This window comes from Plectropomus leopardus, chromosome 9 (genome assembly GCF_008729295.1).
Source record: "Plectropomus leopardus isolate mb chromosome 9, YSFRI_Pleo_2.0, whole genome shotgun sequence".
Classification (NCBI taxonomy): domain Eukaryota; kingdom Metazoa; phylum Chordata; class Actinopteri; order Perciformes; family Serranidae; genus Plectropomus; species Plectropomus leopardus.
This window is the reverse complement of record NC_056471.1, coordinates 17,251,951-17,277,001: the sequence shown is the minus strand read 5'-3', so window position 1 is coordinate 17,277,001 and position 25,051 is coordinate 17,251,951. Positions and strand designations below refer to the sequence as shown.

At 41.9% G+C, this 25,051-nt stretch overlaps 1 protein-coding gene across 1 annotated transcript in view; it reads left to right on the top strand.

The window, feature by feature from the left end:
- The window catches only part of LOC121947924 (protein diaphanous homolog 1-like), a 116,888-nt gene that overhangs the window by 37,549 nt on the left and 54,288 nt on the right, over window positions 1-25,051 (top strand). The window contains 10 exon segments of the mRNA XM_042493120.1: window positions 467-583; window positions 3,022-3,137; window positions 6,867-6,931; window positions 9,455-9,634; window positions 11,684-11,902; window positions 11,904-11,996; window positions 11,998-12,063; window positions 12,066-12,257; window positions 14,021-14,135; window positions 14,293-14,301. Coding sequence (XP_042349054.1) covers window positions 467-583; window positions 3,022-3,137; window positions 6,867-6,931; window positions 9,455-9,634; window positions 11,684-11,902; window positions 11,904-11,996; window positions 11,998-12,063; window positions 12,066-12,257; window positions 14,021-14,135; window positions 14,293-14,301 — 1,172 coding nt within the window.

The following is a 25,051-nucleotide window of genomic DNA, read 5'->3' as shown; positions in this document are numbered from 1 at the left end:
AATGTTCTGTACTCTTTGCCTTAGTGTGACACCAAGGATGGACAAGATTTATGTAACAATAAAGTCCCCCTTACTGTAACAGTGTACTTTCCAAAAAAGACCAACTGCTTTAACTCTGCTTTTGACGTGCAGTTCTAATTTTTAACACCAGGTGTCTCCCAGGAGTAACCAGTACAGTGTCAACACAGTCAGCCTTCCTTATTGCAACACTGAGGTCAAATGAAAGTTGAAATCATAAACATACATGTGTGATAAAACTGATTGTGATAGTTTTACAAGACATGTTGAAATTATATCACATTGTCCGTCCTTACACAACGAAGATCACCACATGGACTATAAGTGAGGTCTCTGTTTCATTTACATGTAACTACAATTCTGAAGTGTACAAATGACAGATGTGCTCATGTTTTTTAATATATATTTTTACATTGTCTTAGTTAAGCCTTAACTGTCTTTGCTTCAGTGATGTGAGGGAAGTGTTTGAGATTGTTGTCAACACTGTGAAGGATTCTAAGGCTGAAACCCACTTCCTGTCCCTGATGCAGCACCTGCTGCTGATCCGTAATGACTATTTGGCCAGGTAACACATGAACATGACACATTCATACATGGCGATACGCACTCACACATACGCCTCTTCACACATTCACATGTTAGAGCTGATACTGTACCGTCTTGGATTTACTTATCGCAGCTTTTCTTTTCTTTTGATATTTGATAAATTGTCTTTTATGGGTAAGAAATACTAGAGGAAGGCTAGTTGTTAAATTGTTCTAAAAGATTGATAAGCAGATAATAGCTGCATATAGCATAAGGCAAATATGCAGAGGTGAACTTCAGAATCAGAATCAGGAGGAAGAATTCAGACTCCTTACTCAAGCACCGTGCAGCCATACCATATATGTATACATAAAAGTTCTTATGTAACTGTCACTGGAAATGTATTTTGCAGCACCAATGCAAAAAAAAAAAGCCAAAATAACCAAGACAGAGGGAAAACGTAAAAAGAAATAGTTCTTCCTTCTCTTAAATTCCCTTTCAATTCCCTCTATTCATTCGCCTCTCCTTCCTCTCAGCCCTGTCCTCCATTTGCTGTTTGTTTTCTAGAGCACCGTTCAAAGGCTGAGAAATTAATACATGCAAAGAAGTCCAATTCCATTTTAATAGAAATGAATGCCATCACCTCTTATCACCAGAAATATGCTAATGTCTCTCCCTGTGTCTCCCAAAGCCCTTGGGGGTTTAGCTAGGGAAACAGAGGAGAAAGGAGGAGTGAATAATTGAATGACAAGACAGGGGTAGAATAATGTTGAGGACAAGTCAAGAGATGTTCGCCATAGTGTATGCGCATTCACACATGCATGTCCACTTCCACACTCAGCAACACAAAAGGGAGGAATGCTTTGCTTTACTTAATTTCACAGAAAACCGGCAACAAAAACAACGTGCAGGCATGCACATATCTGAGCTGAGGTAGTTGTATTGTTGGTCACTGTTGCCTTAAATGTACTAGACAGGAAGGAAATGGTGGTTTATTTTTAACAAGGTTTGGGGAATAAATTGTGATGATGGAAAAGGTAGCTCGAGCAAATAGTCCCAGCTGAGGTCTTTTTAGCTCCTTTCTCATCCATCCCTCCCTCTTTCCTAAACTGCTTTCTCATCCAGGTGATCCAGTGGAACACAATGGAGGTGGTCTGTAATGGACTCCACTGAGACAGGAAGTGAGGGTGGGAGGGAGAACTGTAGAGGGGCTGAAAATACAGCTTGATAATTACAGAGATGAAGAGAGAGGTGGTGGAGGGCGAGACGATAATGGAGATGAAATTGAGAGTTGAGGTAAATTGCTAGATAGATGTTGAGAGAAGAGGGAGGGATGTGGAGGGAATGGAGGGTTTGGCATTTGTGTGGGAATAAATGAAAGTACCTGCTTCTCTGGTCTGTTTTTAATTCTTGGTCTCACTGTGTTCTGGTCTCATGTGGAGATGGAGGCCTGGTAATTAGCTAGAATACACAAATGGAGTCTTTGCATTGTCATACTTATAGACATACTGTGCATAAATGCAGACTGTACAGGGCCTAATGACCAAATGGATGCAGTTTAAAAATCCAATGACATGTGGATTTTAGCAGTAATCAAAATGATATCGCCTTAGGCCTACTAACTGGCTAACTGGCTTTTCCCTAATATGCCTGATGTCTAAATTTAATGTGCTCAGGATAGTGTAGAATACCAAATTTAAGATACAGCCAAATACAAATCTATTTCCACTTTGACTTCTTTTTCTTGAATGACACTAGATGGCTCTCTCGCTCCACGGATAAATCTGAGCTTCAGGAAAGGAAGAAAAAAACCCAAAAAAAACCTTGAAGTATAGTGAAGGAGTGGAATAAGTGTTAGACAAAGGCAGAGTGACTAACAGAGACAGGGGAGGGAGGGAGACAGAATAAATAAAGTATTGAGTTTGTGACTCTGGCAGCATCTAATGGGGTCAGGGAATAAGACACCTCCAAAATTGAGTGTCTGTGTGAAGTTGCCTTGATCAGACACGGGGCGCTGGACATACACCAACACACTCTCACGAAACACAGTTGCACACAATCAATCTTTGTGACAAGAAACTCAAACTGTCATGCTCACACAGACAGCCAATCTCACTCGCAGACAAAGTGACAAAGCATGTGTGTTCACACATTTGTCTGAACAAATGAACCGACTTGCTCTTTGTCAGTCTCGTCCTCTGTTTAGATGATGTGACAGATTTTTTATTAACGCAGACTGCACTGTTATGGTACAACACATACATTTGATATCATTATTGCTATTGTGGACACAACATGGACAGTTTTTTGTAAGAGTGACATGTTCTTTTTTTTTTTTTTTACCCCAAAGCATCACATTTTGACTCTCCCATTGTTACTCTCCTTCCATCCTTCTCATCTTATCTTCCTCTTGATTTTACTTTCTCGCTGTCTCCTAATCTATCTCTCTGTAAATCTGTCACTTGCTCCTTCCTGCAGGCCTCAGTACTACAAGTTGATAGACGAGTGCATCGCTCAGATCGTGCTTCACAGAAATGGAGCGGACCCTGACTTCAAATGCCGTAACCTCAGCCTCAACATCGAAGGCTTGATAGGTAAGTTGAGACTGAAATGCACATATGATCTTTCTTTTTCTTTCTCAAAGTGTGTATGGGCCTTCTGAACATCAACCAACACCCATCAAATGTAGAGTTGTATGTATGTGTTTCCCTAATCAACACAAAATTCACATGGACCAGAAAAATCAAACCTTGAAACTTTCAGTCAAATTTCACGTTTGGTCTTCCCCCTCTAATCACTGACACGATTACCGTGATACTGTCAATGTCATACCTGCCCTTTGTGATTTAGCCTTAATTTGGTCAAAATACACATTATGTAGTACAGTTGCATGGTTTACAAATGTGCAGTGGCCCAAAATCACCACAGGATGGAGCCAGAGCGGCAGTGTGTGTTAAAGTGTGTTAGTGTGGGCTGAATATTGCCACAGGTTTCAGTCATAGGTTGGTGGTATGAAATGAACTTTATCAAGAGGATAAAAGCTTTATCTCAAACAAAGCAATCCCAGAGTCTGATTTCACAGTGTAGCAGGTGATATTTCTTTGTCCTTCTCCAGTGTTTGATCCCTGACACACACTGATAGATTGGTTTGATGCTATCTCTCAGGCACAGGTGGTGAATTTATTAATATAACAAAAGTCAGTAGAGCTCATTTTGCAAGCAAAAGATAGGTTCACCTTTTTTTTTAAAGTCTTTTTGAAAGCAACAATGAACAATGTTGATGACTGTCTAAATGCAAAAAATACCCCCCCACACACACACACCCAATATTCCTGTGAAGTTAATGAAAATAAATATTCCACTAATATTCCAGTTTACATGCCGCTGAGCATACTCCGAGTAACGTGCAGTAACGTGTCGTTCATCATGCCAAAATATAGAAGAAAATATGAAGGCATCCAAAACTCCTTATGACATTTTGCTTCATTGCATCAAAATAGGATTTTTTTAGAGGTTGTTTTACCGATGGTGGACTTGTTTGACCATGTGAACATAGCCGCTCTCTTTAATTTCTTAAACCACCTTATTGAAAAGGCCAGCATTGTGATATTTTCATACATCCTAAAAACCTGTGGATATCAGTCGTTCATGATGTTTAAAAGTCGTCGTGTTTCTCCTTCTGACCATAAATGTGGGATTTTCTTTTGGGCATTTATTTCTACCACAGCCTTGCAAAGTGTTTGCTATCCATGACAACGAACAGAGCTGACCGTTAACAGGCAAGATGGCATGTGTTCCAATCTGCGTTAAAAACCCATTTGAGGGGGGTGCCCAGTAGCTCAGTTGGTAGAGCGGACGCCCCATATACAGAGGCTATGTCCTCGCCACAGTGGCCGCTGGTTTGATTCCAACTTTGGCCCTTTGCTGCCTGTCATCCCCCCTCTCTCTCTCCCCTTTCCCGCTTAAGCTGTCCTATCTAATAAAGGTGAAAAGCCCAAAAAAATCTTCAAAAAAAACAAAAAAATTGAGACTCATATTCCCAATGTGCTGTTTACAAGCCCAAAAGTGCTTCTAAAACATGAATAATACTAGCTCATTCCACATGTCTTATTCAAAAAATGCATGAATAATAATAGTTCTGAATATTAGTCGGCATGTAAGCATTGTCAGTGTTTTTTCTGCTGAATTGACCACTCTTTTTCATTAATTAAAAGATTCTTTGCTTATCACTTGCAATGGGAGTGATGTTGAACTAAATTTACGGTCCTTGTTCTGTGCAAAAATACAATCTAAAGTTTATCTGAAACTAATATGAGGCTTCAGAAATTTGAATTAATCAAATCCAGCTGAGTACCTTCCAGAGTTACTGACTTTTCAGCACAAAGTTCCCTCTTTGTGTTACGATGCCTCTGCTGCAGCTCAGCAAGAAAACAGTGTCGGGGGAAACAGAAAAAGGGAATTCTAAAAAGACTTTAGAGGATATTCACTTGATTTGATTAACTCAGACTGCTGAAGCCACATTAGCTTCAAATAAAACATTTGAATACATTTTTGCACAGAATGAGGACTGTAGATTTTTCCTCTTTCGCTTCCATTGGAAGTGCTTTAGAAAAGGATCTTTTAAAGGCTCGAATGAAAAAGAGAAATGATTATAGCTAGCTAAAACTGCTTCAACATGTATGCGCTACCTGACCACAGTTTCAAGACAGAAATGATTAAATGTGAACCTTTTGTCTAAGTGCCTGTGAGCAAGACGCAGAATCTAGACGAGTTACAGGGTTAACACAGACTTTTTAGGGGGATCAAGAAAGCATTATGATTTCACTGATGTTTGTCATTTTTGTATGTAAACATTAAATGCTGAATTATGATAAAAAGTGGTGCACGTGCATGTGGAATTTTGGACTTGAGTGACAACACTCAGTGTTGACTAGGAAACACCTGCTGACTATAGTAAACTAAACCAGAGCGTAATGGAGGTGCAGGCCATGTCTCAAGAGTTCAATACTCCTTTATGGCAGGTCTCCGTTGCTCACCGCAGGAGGCTCTAATTGCACTGCTTCTAAATGCGTCCTGACACACACACAGGCTGGCTGGCCTCCTTTAAGGCTGCTAGAGTTATTATCGGTGGAAAGCAGCCCAATTCTGCCCTGCATGCATTATTTAGTGTTTTTCTTTGAACTCTGAAATTCAGCACAGTTTTTTCCTCTACATTCTGGCTCCCTTAGTGCTCTCTATTCGAAGTTTGTCCCATTTAGCCTAGCCACCATGACAGAAGTATACCCCCCCTCCCTTCCATTACACATCCAATAACCATGTAAACTCGTACACAAATGCACACTCCGAAATTATGTGTGGGTTGGCATATTATTGTGAAGTTCTTTCATCCGGCAAAATCTTCTCTTTCACAAAATAGACTTCTCATTTTGCTCTGCCTTGCTTACTAGCTTATCTAGATATAAAGAATCCTGCATAGTTTCAACTCCTGTTTCTATAAGCCATATTTTCATTTCAACTGAAGACTCAAATTTTATCTCTTCACAGTCTGTGCAATTTACCATCTATAAGTCAATGCAGTTTCTTCATTTTCTATTTTAGCTTTTCGCAGCTCTTCTCTCATTGCTATCTATCTGTTTGATCCCTCTCCTGGGCATCATGATTAGCAGTCTTTGATCCAGTGACTTTGTGGCATTCATCTTCATGCTAATTAGTTCTTTTACTGCACATGCTCGCTAAGCCCCTGGGCACTGAACCACCTGTAGGCCCTGCAATTATTCAGTAAAAGTACCCCGTTGGTCAGTCTGTGTCCTTTTCACCTTGTCCTCTGCCAAGCAGAACCCCTGATAATGGATTACTTCCAGACTGTTATATGGGCTTTCATTTTTGAATATAAGAATTTGATATGAATTGGTGTGAGGTGTATTTCGCATAGAGGGAAATTAGTGTGCTCCCACTTCATTCACACATACACACAGCCAGACAAAGGTGTGTGTATTGGAGGCTCAGAAGGTAATGATGTGTACAAGCAGCATGCAACAGATGGCATCCTGTTGTAATGAGATGCCTCCACAATCTTCTCACGGATCTTTGAGTAGTGTGATAAGGGAAAAATAGGGAGACAGATCGGATGCTTGCTCTGTGTGTACGCATCTGTTTGTGAATGTATGTGGGCGCACAGCATGTGCCAGACTGAAGGGTGCGATGTCTTCACGCCCAGACGTGTGCAGGTGCATTGTCTGAAACCCTTATCTTATCCACCACCTTTTTTTGTTTTCTCCTCCTTTCTTTTTTTCCTGTCTTCTGTCCTGTCTGTTTGGCCATAGACAACATGGTGGACCAGACCAAGGTTGAAACCAGCGAGGCCAAAGCAACAGAGCTGGAGAAGAAGGTGAAATGCACACAAATAAATAAATAATTTATATTGAAAATCATAAATGCACACTCACACACAACACTATGGAAAGACATATATACATGTCATCCCAGAGGCACACAAGCTATTAGACACAAAGAAAATAATTTATTGTAAAATTAACATTTTCCCCTCACACACACACACACACACACACACACACACATACACACACATATGCTGGGACTGTAATGAAATTCTATGCGGCCGGTGTTTGACATGAAATGGCAAATGAGAAAAATGAGGGTCTGAAGAGAATGAGCATGCATGTGTCTGATAGCCACCCAACAGACACATACTCTTACCGGCTTGCAAAAAAACACATGCAACACACACATTCACACAAGGGGGTAAATGCCTTGATTGCGGTGTGCTGCTGCCCTGATGTTTCTGTCCCAGTGACAGGATAATTGCAGAGAGGGAGCTGAAACTAGCCTTCATTCAGGCACACATAAAGACACACACACTCACGTGGGATCTTATCCATCGAAGGCACGCACATCCACACAAACACACATTACACGAACACACTTGGATTCATTTTCGTTGACCACATACACACATACACACCATATTGCTAGTTGTCTATGATGGGGTAATTGCAGGCAGTCTCTTTGGCAGGAATTAGGGATGAGGCTGTCAGGACGCTGACAGCGAGAGTAACGGATCTGCTGTTGGCAAATTAAATGGCCATGTGTGTCGGTGTGTTCATGTAGTCATGTGTTTGAATGCTCCTCTCCTGTTTGTCTCGTGTCCTACAAGAAAAATCCTTGAAGATATAAGAAAGTGAGAAAATTAAAATTGGGGGTAAAATGTTTCTCTTCCTTTTTTTTTGGGATGTGAAGGCTTTAAAATGCAAGTGAGAAGTGAGCTCATACAAGTGCACTGAAGCATCCTAACTCCATAATTGACACTAATTTGCAGTGTAAATTATACAATGAAACTGAAAGCACTAGACTGCAGGAAATGGCTTCTGCAGGTCTTTGAGATACGGAAACTGCTGCAGCTTCAAGAGGAAGGCTAAAAGCTTGTGCACGCAAACACACTTTGCTTCCATGTTTCATTGGAGAACCCGGGTGTTTTTGTAGCCTCAGGGATGATATTTATGAGGTTTATTTCAAATTACTTTACTGCTTTTCAATCATCCTTAAAAAGAAATGGTTTATAAAGCGATGTAGCCTTTGAAGTGCTCAACCTTAATCTTGTAGTAGCGTGGCTCTGAATTGTATTAACATTATATTCATTCTTTGTTCATTTATGTAGTCTTTATTTTATAACAAGGAATTCTTTAATATTTTAAAGATCTAGTTTGTAGGATGTAGTGGCAACCAGTGGTAGGGCTGGGTATCGCTTAAAATATTTTGATACCAGTACCAACACCCTTCAGGTGATTCTGAGACCAATTGGATATTTAATTTGATTCCTGTAATGTAAATGAAGTGGCGTGTAGCATAACCATACTTTTGAATGTTTTGGTGGCGCCTCAGCACACAGAACTGCCAACTCAGTCATAAACACTGCACTCGACAGTGGCGGAGCTAATTGTTAGCATCACATGGCTATTGTTACATGATGCTTATTTACAAAATTATCTGCATAGTCAAGCTGTTTTGGTGTCAGTTTGAGTTTGTTGGGATTATTTATCAGCTCAGTGTTGGATGTTAGCCACAGCTGCTGTGTTAGCTCGAGGTAACCACCAGACGTTGAACTGAACAGTAACAGAAAGTTTACTGATCTGGCAGAGGAGTCAGGACAAAACTGAACCTTCTCCTGCATGCCAAGCATGTAGGAAAACTATGGTGGCTGCAAAATTATACGAATGGCGTTATCGGGAGAGCCAGAGTCTGGTCTGTCTGTTCTGCTACTGAAAGACAACATGACGAACTCGATGGGAAAGGGCCTGCTATATATGCAGATATAAACAACTCACTCTAAGGTAATGAAAACATAGCAATTCTTATTTTGAGGGGATTAGAAACCATTCCTGCTAAAAGATCCCCACTAATACACACTGGATCTTTAAGATATTTCTAGAGTATTATATTTCAGGACATTAATTTTACTCTGTATTTATTTTTTAAATTTATTTTTAGGGTACTCAAGAATGTTGGTTGTTTTTTCCTCACACAGTATCATTATGATATTACTATGTGCATGGTAGGTTTTCATGGTCTGTGCCTCCTGTCCAGGGGAAGAGATTTGTTTTGCAGGTGAATGAGGCTGTACTGCATAAGAAGAAGTTGCACTGGATTAGCTGAATATTCATCACACCAGCACATCAGGAACACTATTTTCACAACAAAGGCGCAGTATCCATGCAGTCCTGGTTCCAGTGGGACCTTTTGTTAGAGCCTGAGTGAAATCTGAGAAAACATTGTTCACTGCCCTCAAGACATGTCTCCGTCTTGAAGTTTACCACTTCATTAAAATCTGGCTGTCACGTTGAAGGAAATTGTAACTGAGTCTAATGCTTTCTGTGACCCTTTACATGTGCATTAGCTGGATGCAGAGTTGACAGCACGCCACGAGTTGCAGGTGGAACTGAAGAAACTGGAGGGTGACTATGAGCAGAAGCTGCAGGACTTGAGCCAAGAGAAGGAACAGCTGTCCACTTCTAAGCAGGAGCGGGAAAAGGAGAACCAGGGACTACAGCAACAACTAAGCACTCTGCAACAGCAGGTACACACAAACACATACACCCACCTACCCACCTGTCTATGGGGCTCAATGCCTTTTAAATTCCACTAAATCTGAATCTTGATTCTAGTGCGTTTTTTACTGTAGAGTATTTAGTCAATAAGTTTAATATGACAACTTCTTTCAGTACGTTTTTGATGTGTTAAGTATTCTTAAAGTTAATGAGAGAATCCACTGAAATAAAAGTGAGTTGAACCTAGTACGACACTTACAGAAATCTTTGTGGTAAGTTGATCAGCTCAAACACAATTCAAACAGTATTTCCATCATTGCTTGATGCCATTGTCAATTAAAAAAGCCACAACATAAGGACAGAATCGATAAAGTTTGTGTCAGATAATCAGATCGGTCTTGTTTAATGTCCTGGAAACACATACACACCAAACAGAAGTTTCTGTTTCTAAAGCTGCAAGAAGGAAAAATATTTTGAGGCTTAGCGAAATACAATATTGCAGAAGTCTAAGCACCAAAAAGTTGTCCAACATCTATGCACACCCACACAAACACACAAGCCTCCTGGCCTTAAATGATTTAGCCAACTGCTAGCACGGCATGAAAGAGGGGGGAAAAAAACAACTAAAAGGATATCGTGAGAAGAAGCCAAATCCTTCGCAGATTAAGAAACTCAATAAAAACATGGATAGTGGGGGAATGGGAGTATAAAGAGTGACTAAAGGGAGAAGAAAGGGAAAGAAGGGAAGGATGGAGATGGGACAAACGGAATATTTAAAGGCCAAGATACACATGCGGGTGTGTGTGTACATACACACACATACAGTAGGGAAGCAAAGATGAGGATTGTTTAGCTGTCAGTGTCCTGCTGCCACACCAGCTGGACTCTGCCTCACAGTGACACCCAAATTCACAAACACACCAAGTGACCCAGAACAGTCTGCCTCTGTGCATGTGTGCTCATAACCACATGAAGATGTTTCTCTGCATGTGTTTGTGTGTGTGTGTTTGCGTCTGTCAGTAAGAGAAGTACACAGCTTCCAAAATGAGCCTCATCCAAAGTGGCTGATGCCAGCAGAGTCATCGTCTCACCACGCGAGAGCCCAAACACGCATATGCACACACAGTTGTCCAACGCATCAACAGCATCACCAGCCAGGCATCAGACAAGCTTCTCATACTAAGATGGCTCACTTTCTCTGTGTTTGAGGCACTGCCCATCCAAGATTTCTTCACATGTAGAGATCTCTCACTGTCCCGCCGTGTGATGCCGTGCCCAACTTTTCATCTGCTGCCTCACTAAGAAAGCTTGCCTCGGAGGCCCTTTATGTCTGTTACTGTCTTCTTTTCAAAGTCCGAGGAAACGACACAAACAATTAGTTACGCTGCGTACACAGACACACTTTCACATGCACACTGTTAACACTTTAATCACAACTAAGAACACAGAGAGTAAATAAACTTCTCTATACTTTAAATTGCATATAGTATATCCACATTCAAAGCCTAGTCCTCTCTCATAGGCCACTTTTTACTGGCTTGCTTTAATGGCTTGGACGGTTTCTCAATAATTGTCGCCTCACTGATGTAAATACTGAAATTAGTATTTCAGTGTTGAAATAAAAAATTGATTTCACCCCCACTTCTAATTTAGAAGTTTGTCCTCCTGGTACAAACTTTTTCTTTTGAATTCCTCTGTGGACTTAATTCCCCCCTGTTATGTTTTTCTCTCTACGCCTTGTCCTCCATTCTCTCCCATCTCTCCCAAAAGTCAATCCTACCCAGACTTTAATCCCTTTTTTATGTCGCTCTTTCCCCTCTTTTGTTCTGCTTCTTTTTCTCTCAAATCTAATCACTCTGTTGGCATGGCTATTCATGGGAAATGGTGGAAGTTGCCAAAGCTTATACAAAATTAATGTCTATTCAGAAATAATAAACAACAAACAACATACAGTGAAGTCATGCTAATATTAAAAAAAAAACTGTGTATGATGTGCAGATTTACAATAGCATGTCCGTATGTCCATGGTATTTTAATTCACGTTTATGATAACATACTGTATTGTTACCTCCCTGCAGATTGACAAGTTGTCTAAAGATCTGGAAGAGGCCAAGACCAAAGTTGTCACAGTTACTGTTCCTGTGCCAACACCCGGTTTGCCCCCTCCACCCCCTGCCCCTCCTCTCCCTGGCCAGAATGCTGGTGGCCCCCCTCCACCTCCACCTCCGCCCCCACCCCTTCCAGGCCAAGCAGGCATCCCTGCTCCTCCACCACCTCCTCCTTTACCGGGTCATGCGTGTATTTCCTCTCCCTCCTCCCCCACCTCCTTTACCAGGCATGCCAGGACCTCCGCCACCCCCGCCCCTTCCTGGCATGCCAGGACCTCCGCCACCCACCCCCGCCCCTTCCTGGCATGCCAGGACCGCCACCCCCCCCTCCACCCTTACCTGGGATGGGTCTCCACCACCACCACCACCACCTCCTGGGTTTCCTGGTGCTCCTCCCCCACCGCCAGGCCCAGGCATGCCTCCACCTCCACCATTTGGAATGGGAGGCTGGGGAGCCCCTGCACCACCTGCACTGCCTTTTGGGCTCCAGCCTAAGAAAGAGTACAAGCCTGAGGTCCAGCTGAAGAGAGCCAACTGGAGCAAGGTCAGACCTGAGATCGATGGTTCAATATGTTCTAAATTTTCAAAGAGGGATTGTAAAATTGCAAGTTTTATTTTTTTTGCAGGCAATGTTAGCCAAAACGCAATTAAGCCTAAAAGTTTATCTCCTATGTATGTGATAAACTTTTAGGCTTAATTAGGCTGTTTTGAGAGTGAGCAACCTGTAGAGAATGAAGCGCACGATGAAAAAGGCCTTGAAAGTTAAGCTAAAAGCAGCATAAACCAGCAGTTACCTTCTCACTTAACTACGAATGTCCACTTTAAATCATTTGATTTAACTTAACCGTTTATATTTTTGTGGACACTTCTTTCCCCAGGTGATTTTTTCTGAATTATGGTTTTTACATCTCCAGAAAGTTTTTGATGTTGTTGTTGTTATTGTTTAGCACAATTAGATGATGTTGTGCTTGCTTGTCATTGCATCAATCTGCCAAAAATAAGTGTTGAAAATTAGGTGGTTGATGGCACATCAGCATACTGTATTTCAGCTTCTCAGTGTCCACATTAGTTAAATTCTCATGTAAAAACAGGGAGGGATTTTTATTGTGAATAGTTTTAGTGAAATTTAAAGTTTGTATGTAATTTACTGTGCTAGGCTATACCATGCAGTTGGTAATAGCTTAGGTAGCTTAGGGCATTCTTTAGCGCGTTAACAGCGAGATTCTGACCCAAAGTGACTTGCATGCACACGTGTATCTCATGACTATGTGCTTCATGTTCTTCTCCACCCTCTCATCTGTGATGGTTAAAACATCAAAACGGGCCTCTGTCTTTCTTTAGCCTAAAGCTACTGTTTAATGGCTTCAGCAGACTTCATCAGCATTTAGCTTCTCTCTCTGTCTCTCTCTCTCTCTCTTTCTCTCTTCTCTCTCGGGCTGGTGAGAGTGTTTGACGAGGATGTCACAGAAATTGCTTTTTAATAAGCCTTCTTCTTTTAACTGCACCACTGAAAGATAATTAAATTGCTGCTAGAAAGGACAGTATTCTTTTGTAATTTAAATTAACTTTTTTTTTCTGGCTTGGTCTCATCGTCCTTTTTGCGTGCTCTCTTGCTTTTCTTTCTTGCTCCTTCAGCTCATCCCCATATCACATTTCCTTTCCCTACTCTCTGTCTTCTCCATCCTACACCCCCATCCCTGAGGCTTTGTCCATAATGAAAGGACTGATATCTGTAAATTTACTACCACTGCTTTCTCTCTGACTCTCTCTGTTTCACTTTCTCTCTTTCTCTTCTCCTTTAATGAGAACACTCAGAAAGTGGAGGAAAAACACACAAAGTTAATTGTGACTTGTGACCAGAAGAGAGAGAGGAGGGAATAAAGAGAGAGCGACCGAGTAAAAGAAGGAATGGGAGGAGGAAGAAAAGCAGAAGCTTCTTCCTTTTTTGCATTTCTGTGTGTGAAGCTCTAAAGCGCAAGATGTTTTGTGGTAGAGACAGTGTGCAAAGATGAAAGAAAATAACTACCTGTTTCCTCCTCTTTCTTTCCTCTTTGTTCCTTCCTTCCTTCCTCAACCCTTTTCTACCATCATACCCCTGCCTCTTCCTTTTACAGCCCGGCTGTTGCTTTTGTTGTGCCGACTTCTTTATCTGCTCATCTCATTGTGTGCCAGGTGCACAGACGACCATTTTTGGAAAACTGAGTCAATTTGATGATATGGTTATCTAACAGATACAATACATCTGCCTCTCTCTTTCTCTCTCTCTCTTCTTCATTTTATCTCTTCATATATTTTTATCTCTCTTAGATCGGACCCGAGGACCTCTCTGAGAAGAGTTTCTGGACCAAGGCAAAAGAGGAGAAATTTGAAAACAATGAGCTCTTTGCCAAACTCACCTTAACCTTCTCCTCACAGACCAAAAGTGAGTGTGTAGCTTGGGTGTTTTCACTACTGCTGTTATCATGTTCTGTTTTACAGTAATGACCAACATTTTTTCCCTCTTTCTCACCTCTCCCACATCCCTCCCCCCTTTCCCCAATTCCATGTCTATTTTGATTTTCCTGCTCTGCTTCCATCAGCAACTAAAGGTAAGAATGTCACGCACACACCTCCAATTTAGTTTTTTTTTCACACATTCTCTCCAGCCTTTCTCACCTTGCTCTTCCTCTGCTTGGAGGACACACAGCACATTTACATTATTCAGCAATACTGTGTCAAAACAGCATCTCGCACAAGTTCATGAATAAACCAGCCACACCTGTGTTTGTGTATGTGTTCATCTCCTCAACAAGCCCGTGACTTGTGCGGAGACAGAGCACTAGGTGAGATGAACTGGGACTTGGGGACAGAGGGAGAGATGGACAAAGAGAGGAGGGTAGAGGGAGGGGATAAAGAGAAGGTCACTTATGTCCTTTGACTAGCCACCTGCTGTCCTGGCACAAAGCGCTGACACACAGGCGTACGCTCACGCACGCACACCTGTCCACTCCTATCACCTTGTCCCTGTGTCACCGAGCCTTCTGCTCTAACTCCTCCATATTCATATCATAACCAGGACACCAGGAAATCACAGACAGACAGTGTGTGTGGTTGCGCATATAATTCTATCTGACCTTCAGAATCAGACTCAGTACACATACACACACCGACTCTCGCCCATGTCATATACATAAACAGAAGTGTGCATGCACACGTGGCTGATGCAAGCTGTTGATGTCAGTTAAATGTCAGTGTTGGCAGCTGTCCCATCTGCATTCACCTGTATGGCAAGTCCTTACATCTGCCTGTCACTCCTTGATTTGACCCCTCCACCCCTTTGGCCTGTGCACCCACGCCTCCACTTTTTATTGGCTGAGACAGCCGCCTGTTCCAGTTGATGTCTAATAACCTTTTCTGAGAGCTGACTATAAAGACACCGTGGCCTTTTCATAGCCCCACACCTGTCTGTATGTCTGCCTGTGCGGATGTACTCTCTCTGTGTGTGTGTGTGTGTGTGTGTGTGTGTGTGTGTGTGTGTGTGTGTGTGTGTGTGTGTGTGTGTGTGTGTGTGTGTGTGTGTGTGTGTGTCGGGGGGGCAGAGAAGGGTAGGAGAGCGAGAGAGACGAGGTCCAGTCTGTTTATTACTCTCTATGTTTTGTTTTTTTCTTTTCTTTTTCTTGAGTCTCTTGAAGTTTGGTAGTTAGGAATAAAACATTATTTTCAAAATGCAAGTGGGATTTTATTAAGCTGTTGTGTAAGCATCTTGAGTTTTTGTGAGTGCGCATGTGTGATGTAATCCACACTGTGTCTGTGTTGTCTGTGGCTGTGCATGCAAACACGCCCAATAAGCAACCAGCTCTGGTTATGCACATCGACCTTTAACCTGTTGTCCTTCCTTCTCTTGCTTAAATACACCGCTCAAGGCGTAATACAATCTTCCTGACCTCCCTATCCTTCTCCTAATCCCTCACCTCTGGAAGCCCGGCTTCACTCTTCCTCATCCTCCTGCTCCTCCTCCTCCTCTTGCGCCTCCCATTCCTCGTTACCCAGCAAACAGACCGACACCACACCGAGCCACCGCTGACCCTTTCTGACCTTTCTTCCTCCTCTCCATCAGCTGCCCAGCAGTGCTGCTGGGGTTGCACACACACACACTCACCCACACAGAAAACAGACGTACGGGAGGGGGGGTAGTGTGCTCAGGGCAGAGTCAGAGGTGCTGACCTCTGAGGCTTGGTGGAAGAGCACAGAGCTGATGGTCGGAGACACGCCCTCTGGCTGCACATGCCTCTCATGGACACAGTTCCACACTTTGACACACACACACACACACACACACACACACACACACACACACACACAAGTGTGCATGTATGCATACATTTTATCTTTTGGTTTTTGTCTATTTAGTTATTTCCATTTTTAGTCTGTATATCTCTAGCTATGTCTGTTCTCTCTCTTACTCATTGAAAGGGGACCAGGATAAATACTTAATCTAGGGCTAGTTTTCCTTCATGTACCTGTCCCATCTGCTGCTGAGCATGTCAGAATTTACCTAAACAGATATAGAGCAATCCTGAAAAAATCGTCAAGATTATAATTAAAACCTTTATTGTTTGTATTAGTTGATGTGACATTACTTCTGTCATGTTAAGATGGATTTTGCTCTAACAAGAGCAGCTCTTGTGAAATCCTATTTACAGTAGACATCCCCATAAGCCACTGAAGCTGTTATCAGACATTGAGCATCAATTATCTGCAGTTTGTTTATGTGTGCGTGATGAATCTATTTGCATCTGAAGAAAATCTATCACAAAACATTTCCTAAATGCTTCCAAGACTATGTGATGTTTGGCTGATTTCACATTTTGTTTTTTTGTTGTTTTTTTTAATGTAGTAAAATGTAATGGTCTCACTTAGCTGCTTTTAACTTCACATACATTTGCAGACCTTTTTTTTGCCTGTTACAATTGTATTTCAGCGTTGAGCCTACTTGGTTACATGTTTTCAATACTGGTTCTGAGGTCAGACAAGAGCACAACATGTCCAGACTACTATTTGAGAAAAAGCTCCATCTTACTGGATTTATTTCAGTCGGGGCTTCTTTACCTCAAGACTTTTCACCTTTCTCCTCCCAAACTACTTAACTTGCCTTGCGAACAACCATTGCAGCCAAGGCCACTGTTAGCACTTCTGTGCTGCTCAACAACTTTATTCATCAGGACTGAAGTACAAAATTAAGCTGTCAACATGGGAAATGAGAAGCATACATTATATAGTCAGTCAATAAATAGAGTCAGGTTTTGCTTTTTGAGGATGCAAACTGTCAAGGTTTTCAGAAGGTACATCACCTTTGGGAACAGCAGGCTACATGCTGGCTTTCTTTCTATGGTCAAGCTACATTTAAGTGGTGGATGTCTTTGTTTTACCTAAGCACCACTTATTGGATAGAAACTATATGATGATATATTCTTAATAATAAGACTACATGCTGCATTTTTGTTATGTAACTGAGCTTTTGAATGCGGTCGAGCTGATGCCCAGTCTGAGATAATAGCAAGCTGTTAACACTGTACATCTGTACAGCCTGATGACAGTGGTACAGCTTGGTATTCACAAGAATTTATTATGATGAAACTAGCCAAATTCCACTGCAATATGTGTGATAGAGAAATCATGCATATATACCACCATCTTCTTCCTGTAGACGTCTAGAAAAGACTGCTATTATTTTCTCCTGTTGTTGTGCTTTTCAAGTAAAAGAGCTTATAGTCAGAGAGCTGATATGACTATTTCCAATTGCAAACAGCCAGGTTGTTTAGATGAGAGAGTACGTGTGTGGCTGTAAAGTGTTTATTGTAGTGTATTAGGTTTCAGAAGGCAAGCTTATCCGAACATTCTCCCTTAAGCTACTGCTTCTCAATGCTTTACTTTGAAGTGCTTCTGTCTGTTTTCTGCTTTTTAGTGTTTGTTTTCCTCTTTCTTTCTTTAAATAATAATAATAATAGTAATATGAAGGGGTGGACAGAATCCAAACACTGTTTTTATGCGGTTACCCATTTTTTGGAAAGTGCAGAACAGTGGCACGGCTAGAATTCAAACACTGTTCATCTAATATGGGTAAAGATATCCTGAACTGTCCTTTTTTCACTTTTTTTTAGACTGTGTTTGATAGCAGGTGCCTTTTGAAGTCGGCACCTCAGATAGCCCAATTAGCAAAAGAATGAGAGAGAGAGAGAGAGAGAGCGAGAGAGGAGGAGGAGGAGGTGGGTGAAAAAAAGAAGAGTGAGCAGAGGGAAAGGCTGGGCTAGGGGGAACGTTGGTGATTAATTTGATTCGGGAGAGAAAAGGAGAGAAAAGGGCCAGGAGCATATATGATTATTAATCCTCATAATGTGAGGATCATTTTCATATCCCAATTCTCCAGCCTTTACACCCGTTCTTCTTCGGTGTCTCAGTCTCTGTTGCTGTGTTTCTGTGGTCTGTTGTATTATAGCCACCTCATTTTTTTCTTCTCCGGCGGGGTTGGGGGTGCCATCCATTGTGTATTGCTGCCTAACACACATATGCAACAGCACCTTTCTGCATAACGTTCGCCTCCTGTAAAATAACGACAAGTTTATTGCAGATGAATGCGTGTTTGACGGTGCAAGGGTGCCTGTATGCTGGCGTATGTGCTCGAGAGAGTGGGTGGTGAGCTCAACCACATTTACAAACCAATTATAATAAGCCTTTTGATCTCCCTGTGTTCTGAAGAAATCAATTTCCTTCTCTGTAGGTGTGTGTGTGTGTGTGTGTATATGTATGTGTATTTGTATTTGTGCGCTTAGTTTCCTCTTAGGTCTGTTCCATTCACTTTTCACCTTAATGAGCCACCAATCAGCAGGAAAACACCGTGTATGTGTGTGTGTGCTCATGCTTGCCTGGGGCCTCTCTCGGGTTGTAGACCAATCAGTTAAAGGGATGAGATGTGTCATGTATTAGCAATAAGGACCAAGAGGCATGGAGAATTATGGCGCAGTGTTGTTGATTAGGTCATTACATCTTCTGCTGAACAGAGTTCACAACATTTGGTGGCTTGTTTTTGTTGCAGTACACTGGCTCAAGGTCATTGTAAGCAAAAGGAACATTTCCATGCTAATGAAATAACTTAAGCAAACACATGTCTCCTGGTGCTGTTTTTAATTTTTTACATACAGCAGACTGATTGCAAGGCCGTTGCAAAAATGTCAGCTGTGTGATATATTGACACAGTAGATTTACCCCATGGTCATTCATAAGGCACAGTTCATGCATCATGAAAAAGAGTACTGCACCTTAGTGCAGGGGTGGGAATCTTGAGGCTTCTCATGGTTTTGATTATGATTTTAAGGTCTACGATGGGATAAAACATAACATATTTGTAATGATCCATTATTAAGGAAAACAGATGGACTTTCTTCCATAAACTTATATTAGTTACATGTAGAGTTGCATCATTGGTATGAGATTTTCACAGTACAGCAACAGATCAAAGATATCACATTATTATTATTATCAGTTAATTTGACCCTTAAGAGATTGAAAACAGAATGGTTTTTTGGCTTGGCAAACACTATTATAATTGAAACTTGTAAACTTTTGTTTTAATGGAAGTTTGTGTAAAAAAAAAAAATCAAATCCTTTTTAAAACAAATAAAACAATGGCGAGATCATCCATGTGGTTGCATTGTTTTTCAACATGGTTGATAAACAAATTTTCATGGTCTTACTCCAAGGTACACCTTGAAACCAGCACACGGCTGCAACCCAAAACACAATAGTAGATAGAAATGGAAGAAAATAAATGTAAAGCACATCTTTACATTTGTTCCGTTTTAGCATCTAGTTGGCTCAGCCATATGAAACATACAGCCCGTTTTGGTTACAGGTGTTACAGTGTGATCATAATGTTGAAAATTGGTTTTCAAATGTTTCAAATGTTTCAAATGTTATTTTCAAATGCTATTATTTACTTTTTTTGCATTGAGAAATAATCTTAAAAGAGATAATCATGATGCATCTAAGAATTCATGTTTTTTAACCCCACCCTAGTTTTAGTGGTCTTTGATTCTGCACCTGATGGCCACAATATTGCTAATCCATATTTGACAGGCCTGATAAATTACATGCAAGTTTTTGTTGAAAATGGCTACAGGTTAGAAGGTGAAGACCCTGCTTTTCTCTTCAGTGGTCTCCTTTCTTGCCTCCCTCCTCCTCCTCCTGCATCCTAGTTTCATAATCCCCCCACATCCCACTTCTCGGAGATGTTTGTTTTTCACTGTTGGATCCCCTCTAGGTCACAGCCAAGAAACATTTGTGAGTTTGTGTGTGTGTGTGTTTGTGTGTTTGTGTGTTAGTGCGTACATTTGTGTGCATGATTGTGTATAATTAGGGAGAGTTTTAGATAACAGTTTATGGGGAGTGTAGACTCAGAGCTGCAGTCTCCTGAGACTATTTAAAATATGTACTAATAAAGCACTTAGATGACTAAATGAGGAACGGGCACACTTTATTAAGCCATAAGAGTGTTTGTGCGTGATTGTGCTAAATTAGTATTGGCTTTGAAAAGCTTGTGTGTAATGTGTTTTAAGTTCTCTGAGAGTGTGTGTGTGTGTGTGTGTGTGTGTGTGTGTGAGTGTATATCACTGTGTGTATGTTTGTACTTGCCCACAGAAGCAGGCCTGGTTAATAAATCATGCAATGTTCAGGCTGGGGCTGCAGAAAGAGAAGCAGGTTAATGCAAGGGTCACTAATGCTGTAGAAAGAGCTGGGAAAAATATTACACTATTCTTTCCTTCTATTCTCTCTTATTCATTCCATTTCTGGATGCAGCCATTTCTCCACTCATATATGTAATCCCAGTTTTCTCTCCCCACACCTTTTTGCCAACAACAAATGACCACACGATTGGATAACCATGGGTCTGTGCACAGTTGTGTCTGTGAGAGACATAAATGGAAACGGCACCTAAAGCCCACATATAGACCAGCATTTCAATATGTAGGTATAACCTGTAAATGAAAGATTTGATGTTTATAGGTTGTGTTTGTGCTTACGTTTATGTGTACCAGTGCTTAAGTTGAAATCCTAACTATACCTCTTAAGCCCTCAACAGTAGCGGTGCATTAGGTTGGCTCGCTCTCTAAGCCTCGGTGTGTATTCTCAGTGCGGCAATAGCAAGCGCTCCCTCATTCACCATCTCTTTATGGTTGAGGAACAGCCACAAAACGCCGCTCATTCATCAGGCCTTATCAGGTTCAAACACATCTGTGTGTGCTCACATTGGCTCTCATTGCCAACTGCAACAGCTCACTCACATACACTTATGCATCCACATGTAAGCATGCTCTCACACAGACACAGACACACAGACACACACACACACACACGCGCTTTTGTCCCACTCATTCTCTTCATTCCATCCCTCACTCCATCCCTCCCTCGTTATATCTCTCTCCTCTGTTTTACATGCAAATGAGCTAAGTGTACTCATGCTGGAGCATTACCGCTGTGTGTGCCTAATCTCCTTGCTGCCTTTTCTCTTTCCTGGAGATTATCCTGTTTTTAAACGGAATAGGCTTTCTTCGCTTCACTCGGCTCCTCTCCCAACCAGCCAGCCAGTCGGTCAGCCAGCCAGTGTTCCAATGTCTCATCCCAACACCATTACCATTTAAATGTTCCCAGTGATATGACAGCTGCGCGGGGACTGAGAGAACCTCTGTGTGTGTGCATGTGCTTGTGAGTGTGTTTTTAACCTTTGTGAGTGTGTGTGTCTTTAATTGAAGGATTGTCTGATAAGCTCAAAAGCTTGTTACAGATGCTAAGTATCCCCAGTGTTCGTGATTCTGTCTCTTTGCGCCCAGGCCAAGAGGGAAAAAAATATGAACAGAGATGGAAGGATGTGGGGATGAAGCGATATATGTATGCACACCTACACTCCTTCCACCCACTCTTCCTTCCTGTTTTGCTCCTCTTGGTAACAGTGGCATACTCTTTTCCTCCCCCTCTGTATTTCTTATATAGCTATGCTTTTCATGTGTGAGTGCAGACGTACATGTGCGCGTGCCCACGCCTCTGAGGCGTTACAGTGTTCGTGAAGGTAGAGGTGTTTTAATTTTTGTATTGATGGGTTGAGTAGGAAGGGAAGTCAAACTGAGGCTGCAGCTATGATTAGAAAGCATGCTAATCATGAGAAAAGGCAGAGATAAAGAGAGGACAAGAAAGAGTCAAAGTGTGGTGCAGCTGAAAGTGCACATCGACTGTGGATGGCTGTGCTTCCCCGCCTCAGCGACTCCCTCCCTGTTTATTTTTTGCAATATTAGCTACCTATCCCTGAGGGCAGTGACACACACACACACACAGGAGGCTTAGCCCACTTTGATGTCACTGATAGCATACATAAAAAAATGGAGCAGTAAAGAGCAACAACTTCAAAGATGAAGTTGACAAGATAGGAGCATTAACCCCCATCTCCCTTCCTCCTTTTCCTCTTCCTCTTCTCTCTCCTGACTTCCTCGTCTCTCTTCTCTTATCGCTGCCTGATAAAGGGTCTCTTATGAAAAGAGACAATGAACGAGGGATGGAACCAGAAAAATGACGGAAGACTGGTGGGGGGTGAAGATAAAGCAAGCTGTAAAATGAGAAAAGGCAAGATAGATGCCAGCAACAGAGGCATTTGAAAGTGTCCTTTAAAGTCCAAAGCTGCTATCTCAGTCGAATTGTTTAACAGTAGCCTTAAGCTGCTACTGATGCGGTGTTCGCAAGCTAGTGAGTTATTAGGGTGCTATTAGACTATCTTCCCCATTATGCTGATGGCTCAGACCATGTCTTCGGGGTTCTAGCACAATCGCACATATTAAAACTATCAATTTCACCAAAACTTTGCACACATTTGTACCAACTTTTTTAACTTACACATTATCTTGTCTGTTTCCGTGTGTGTACACAAATGTGTGTGTGCATGCACTTTGTGTTTGGCTAGGGTGTATGTGATGTCTGTGCTGTAACCTGCCCAGTTTTTATTGCCGCTGGTGTAGCATGGCCCCTGGTCTCTAGCTGTGGAGGCTGTGTGTAATACGGATAACCCAGTGGCATTTACACCCGACACCAGTGGTATTTACAAGGGTTGGTGGACCAGGCCATGCTCCACTTTCTGACCTTAATTTGCTACCAGTAACTGTGAGACAGTGTATGTGTGTGGACTAAAATGTATGTGTTTTGTCATGGATGTGTAGGCACAAGAATTTAGACTTGAATAGTTTATGTGAGTGTGTATGTGCCACTTGGTCAATTACAGTTGGCTTGCTCCTATGTGTCTGTGCTCATAGATGCCTGTTTTGTGTGTGTGTGTGTGTGTGTGTGTGTGTGTGTGTTTGCATGCTGGAGCCCGTGCTCCATTACTCAGTATCTGCATGTGTCGTGTTCTGCGAGACGTGGGTTCTGCTTCGCCCCGCAGGCACCTTAATTTTTCACTATGCTGTGTGCTACACTACATTGCACTGCATGAAAGTGCGTTCGTCTACACCCTCTACCACTCTCTCCTCCTCCCTCTCTCTTCCTCTACCACCCCCGTCCTCTTACTCTTTCACCACAGACACCACCCACCCCTCACCACACACACGCACGCCTAATCAAAGCAAGGAGCTCTCTAGATTAGCACTTGAGAAAACTCCCTAAAGACATTCCTTCATTTTGACCATTTTCAGGTACTCTCTTTCCTCCCCGCACCTCCTCCCTCCTAGCTTTGAATTTTTAACCTCCTCACTGAATAAGAGATGTGGCCATCCTCATGGGGAAAGGAAAGTTGGAGGGAGGGCAAGAAATGAAGTAAGGGAGAAGGCGGGGGAAGCAGGAGGGAAAAGGTTGTCCCTAAACATGCTTTCACAGTTATCCCCTAAAAACTCCACTCTGTATGCTCAATAATGCATGGCCATCACTCACTCCCCTTCCCCCTCCTCTCATTCCCCTCTTCCTTCATCTCCTTCATCTTCCTCTCGTTGGTTCCCCAAGCACCCGTCACTTCACCCAGCAGATTAACTGCAGGGTGAAACTGAGACTGGCAAAGCAGGGTGATGGTAGCAGGGCATCAGGGACTAACAGTAAAAGAAAGAGAGAGGGAAAGCAGATGAGTAATTTGTCATCGTGTGAATGGAGTTACTACTTTAAGTATTGATCTGAGTGAGTGGGCTTTGAAGTTGCACTGTTTCAGTGGGGCTGTAGAGCTTGACTGGGCTTGAAAATTGGAGTCAGACTTCACCCAAAGTTCTGTTCTAGCTTGAACAAAGCCTGTGTTGTGAGTAAAACTCCATTCGATTGTTAAATAATTTCTCTGCTTGTTTTTGACCACTTTCAGAGACAAATCCATCCTTGCCTTATCCCAAATCCGCCTATTACAGTTTCACTGGGGCAAGGACATGAAATATCAGTCTAGACACTGGAACGCTGTGATGAGCAGTGCTTGTAGAGAGTAGTCAAAAGGACAGCTTGAAGCACTGTCATTTCAGTTGAGATTAAATTACACCTTCCCAAACAAGCTACAGTACACAAGGCATACGGCAGTTATTACTAATGCGAGTCACATGTTTTGCATGTGTACTGTCTCTATCTTTTGTGTGTGTATTGTACTTAGAAGTGCTTTGTCTGCTGGAACTGTTACACTGTAGATGTGCAGCGAGCGGAGTGAACCTTTCAGGACTTGTTGTGCATGCACATGGCATCAGCAGCAACTCCTGTCTGTTTGGGTGAATGGAATGGTACGCCAGAGACTTCTAAAGATCTCTCCAAGAATGTTTTTGTCAAGTCTGTTCTGGAAAGTTTTTGAAGAACCAGAGAGAGTTTTTTTTCCTTTCAAAGTTTCATGTTGATTTTTGCTCTGAAAGCTTTACCTCCTCCCTTTTTTTGTGTCTAGCCTCAAAAGAATAAAACAATTTAAGACGGCAAGAGCAACAGACCACAACAACATTGCAAATAATACTGATATTAAAATACACATAAATCAAGTATTGGAGGATCTTGAAAACAAATCTTAAATCATCAAAGTGATGTATTCTCTATATAAAAACAGTATTTTTTTCTTGTGAATTTCATTTCAATATAAATCCAAAATTACACGTTATTATTGGCAGTTTAAAGGATATTCAGAGCTGTAAAGCTGCCTGCGTAGAACTACAAACATGCTGCTTTCCCTTTCTTCCAGACTGAAAAATGGGGGTAGCACTTGATATAGGACTGCAGCTTTTATGGGAGAAAGTTACTAAAAACGTTGTTGTTTGTTGGCTCACGAGGTAGTTGTCTAACCCAAGAAAGATAAAAGCTCGCCGCCACTATAGGAAAAGTGCA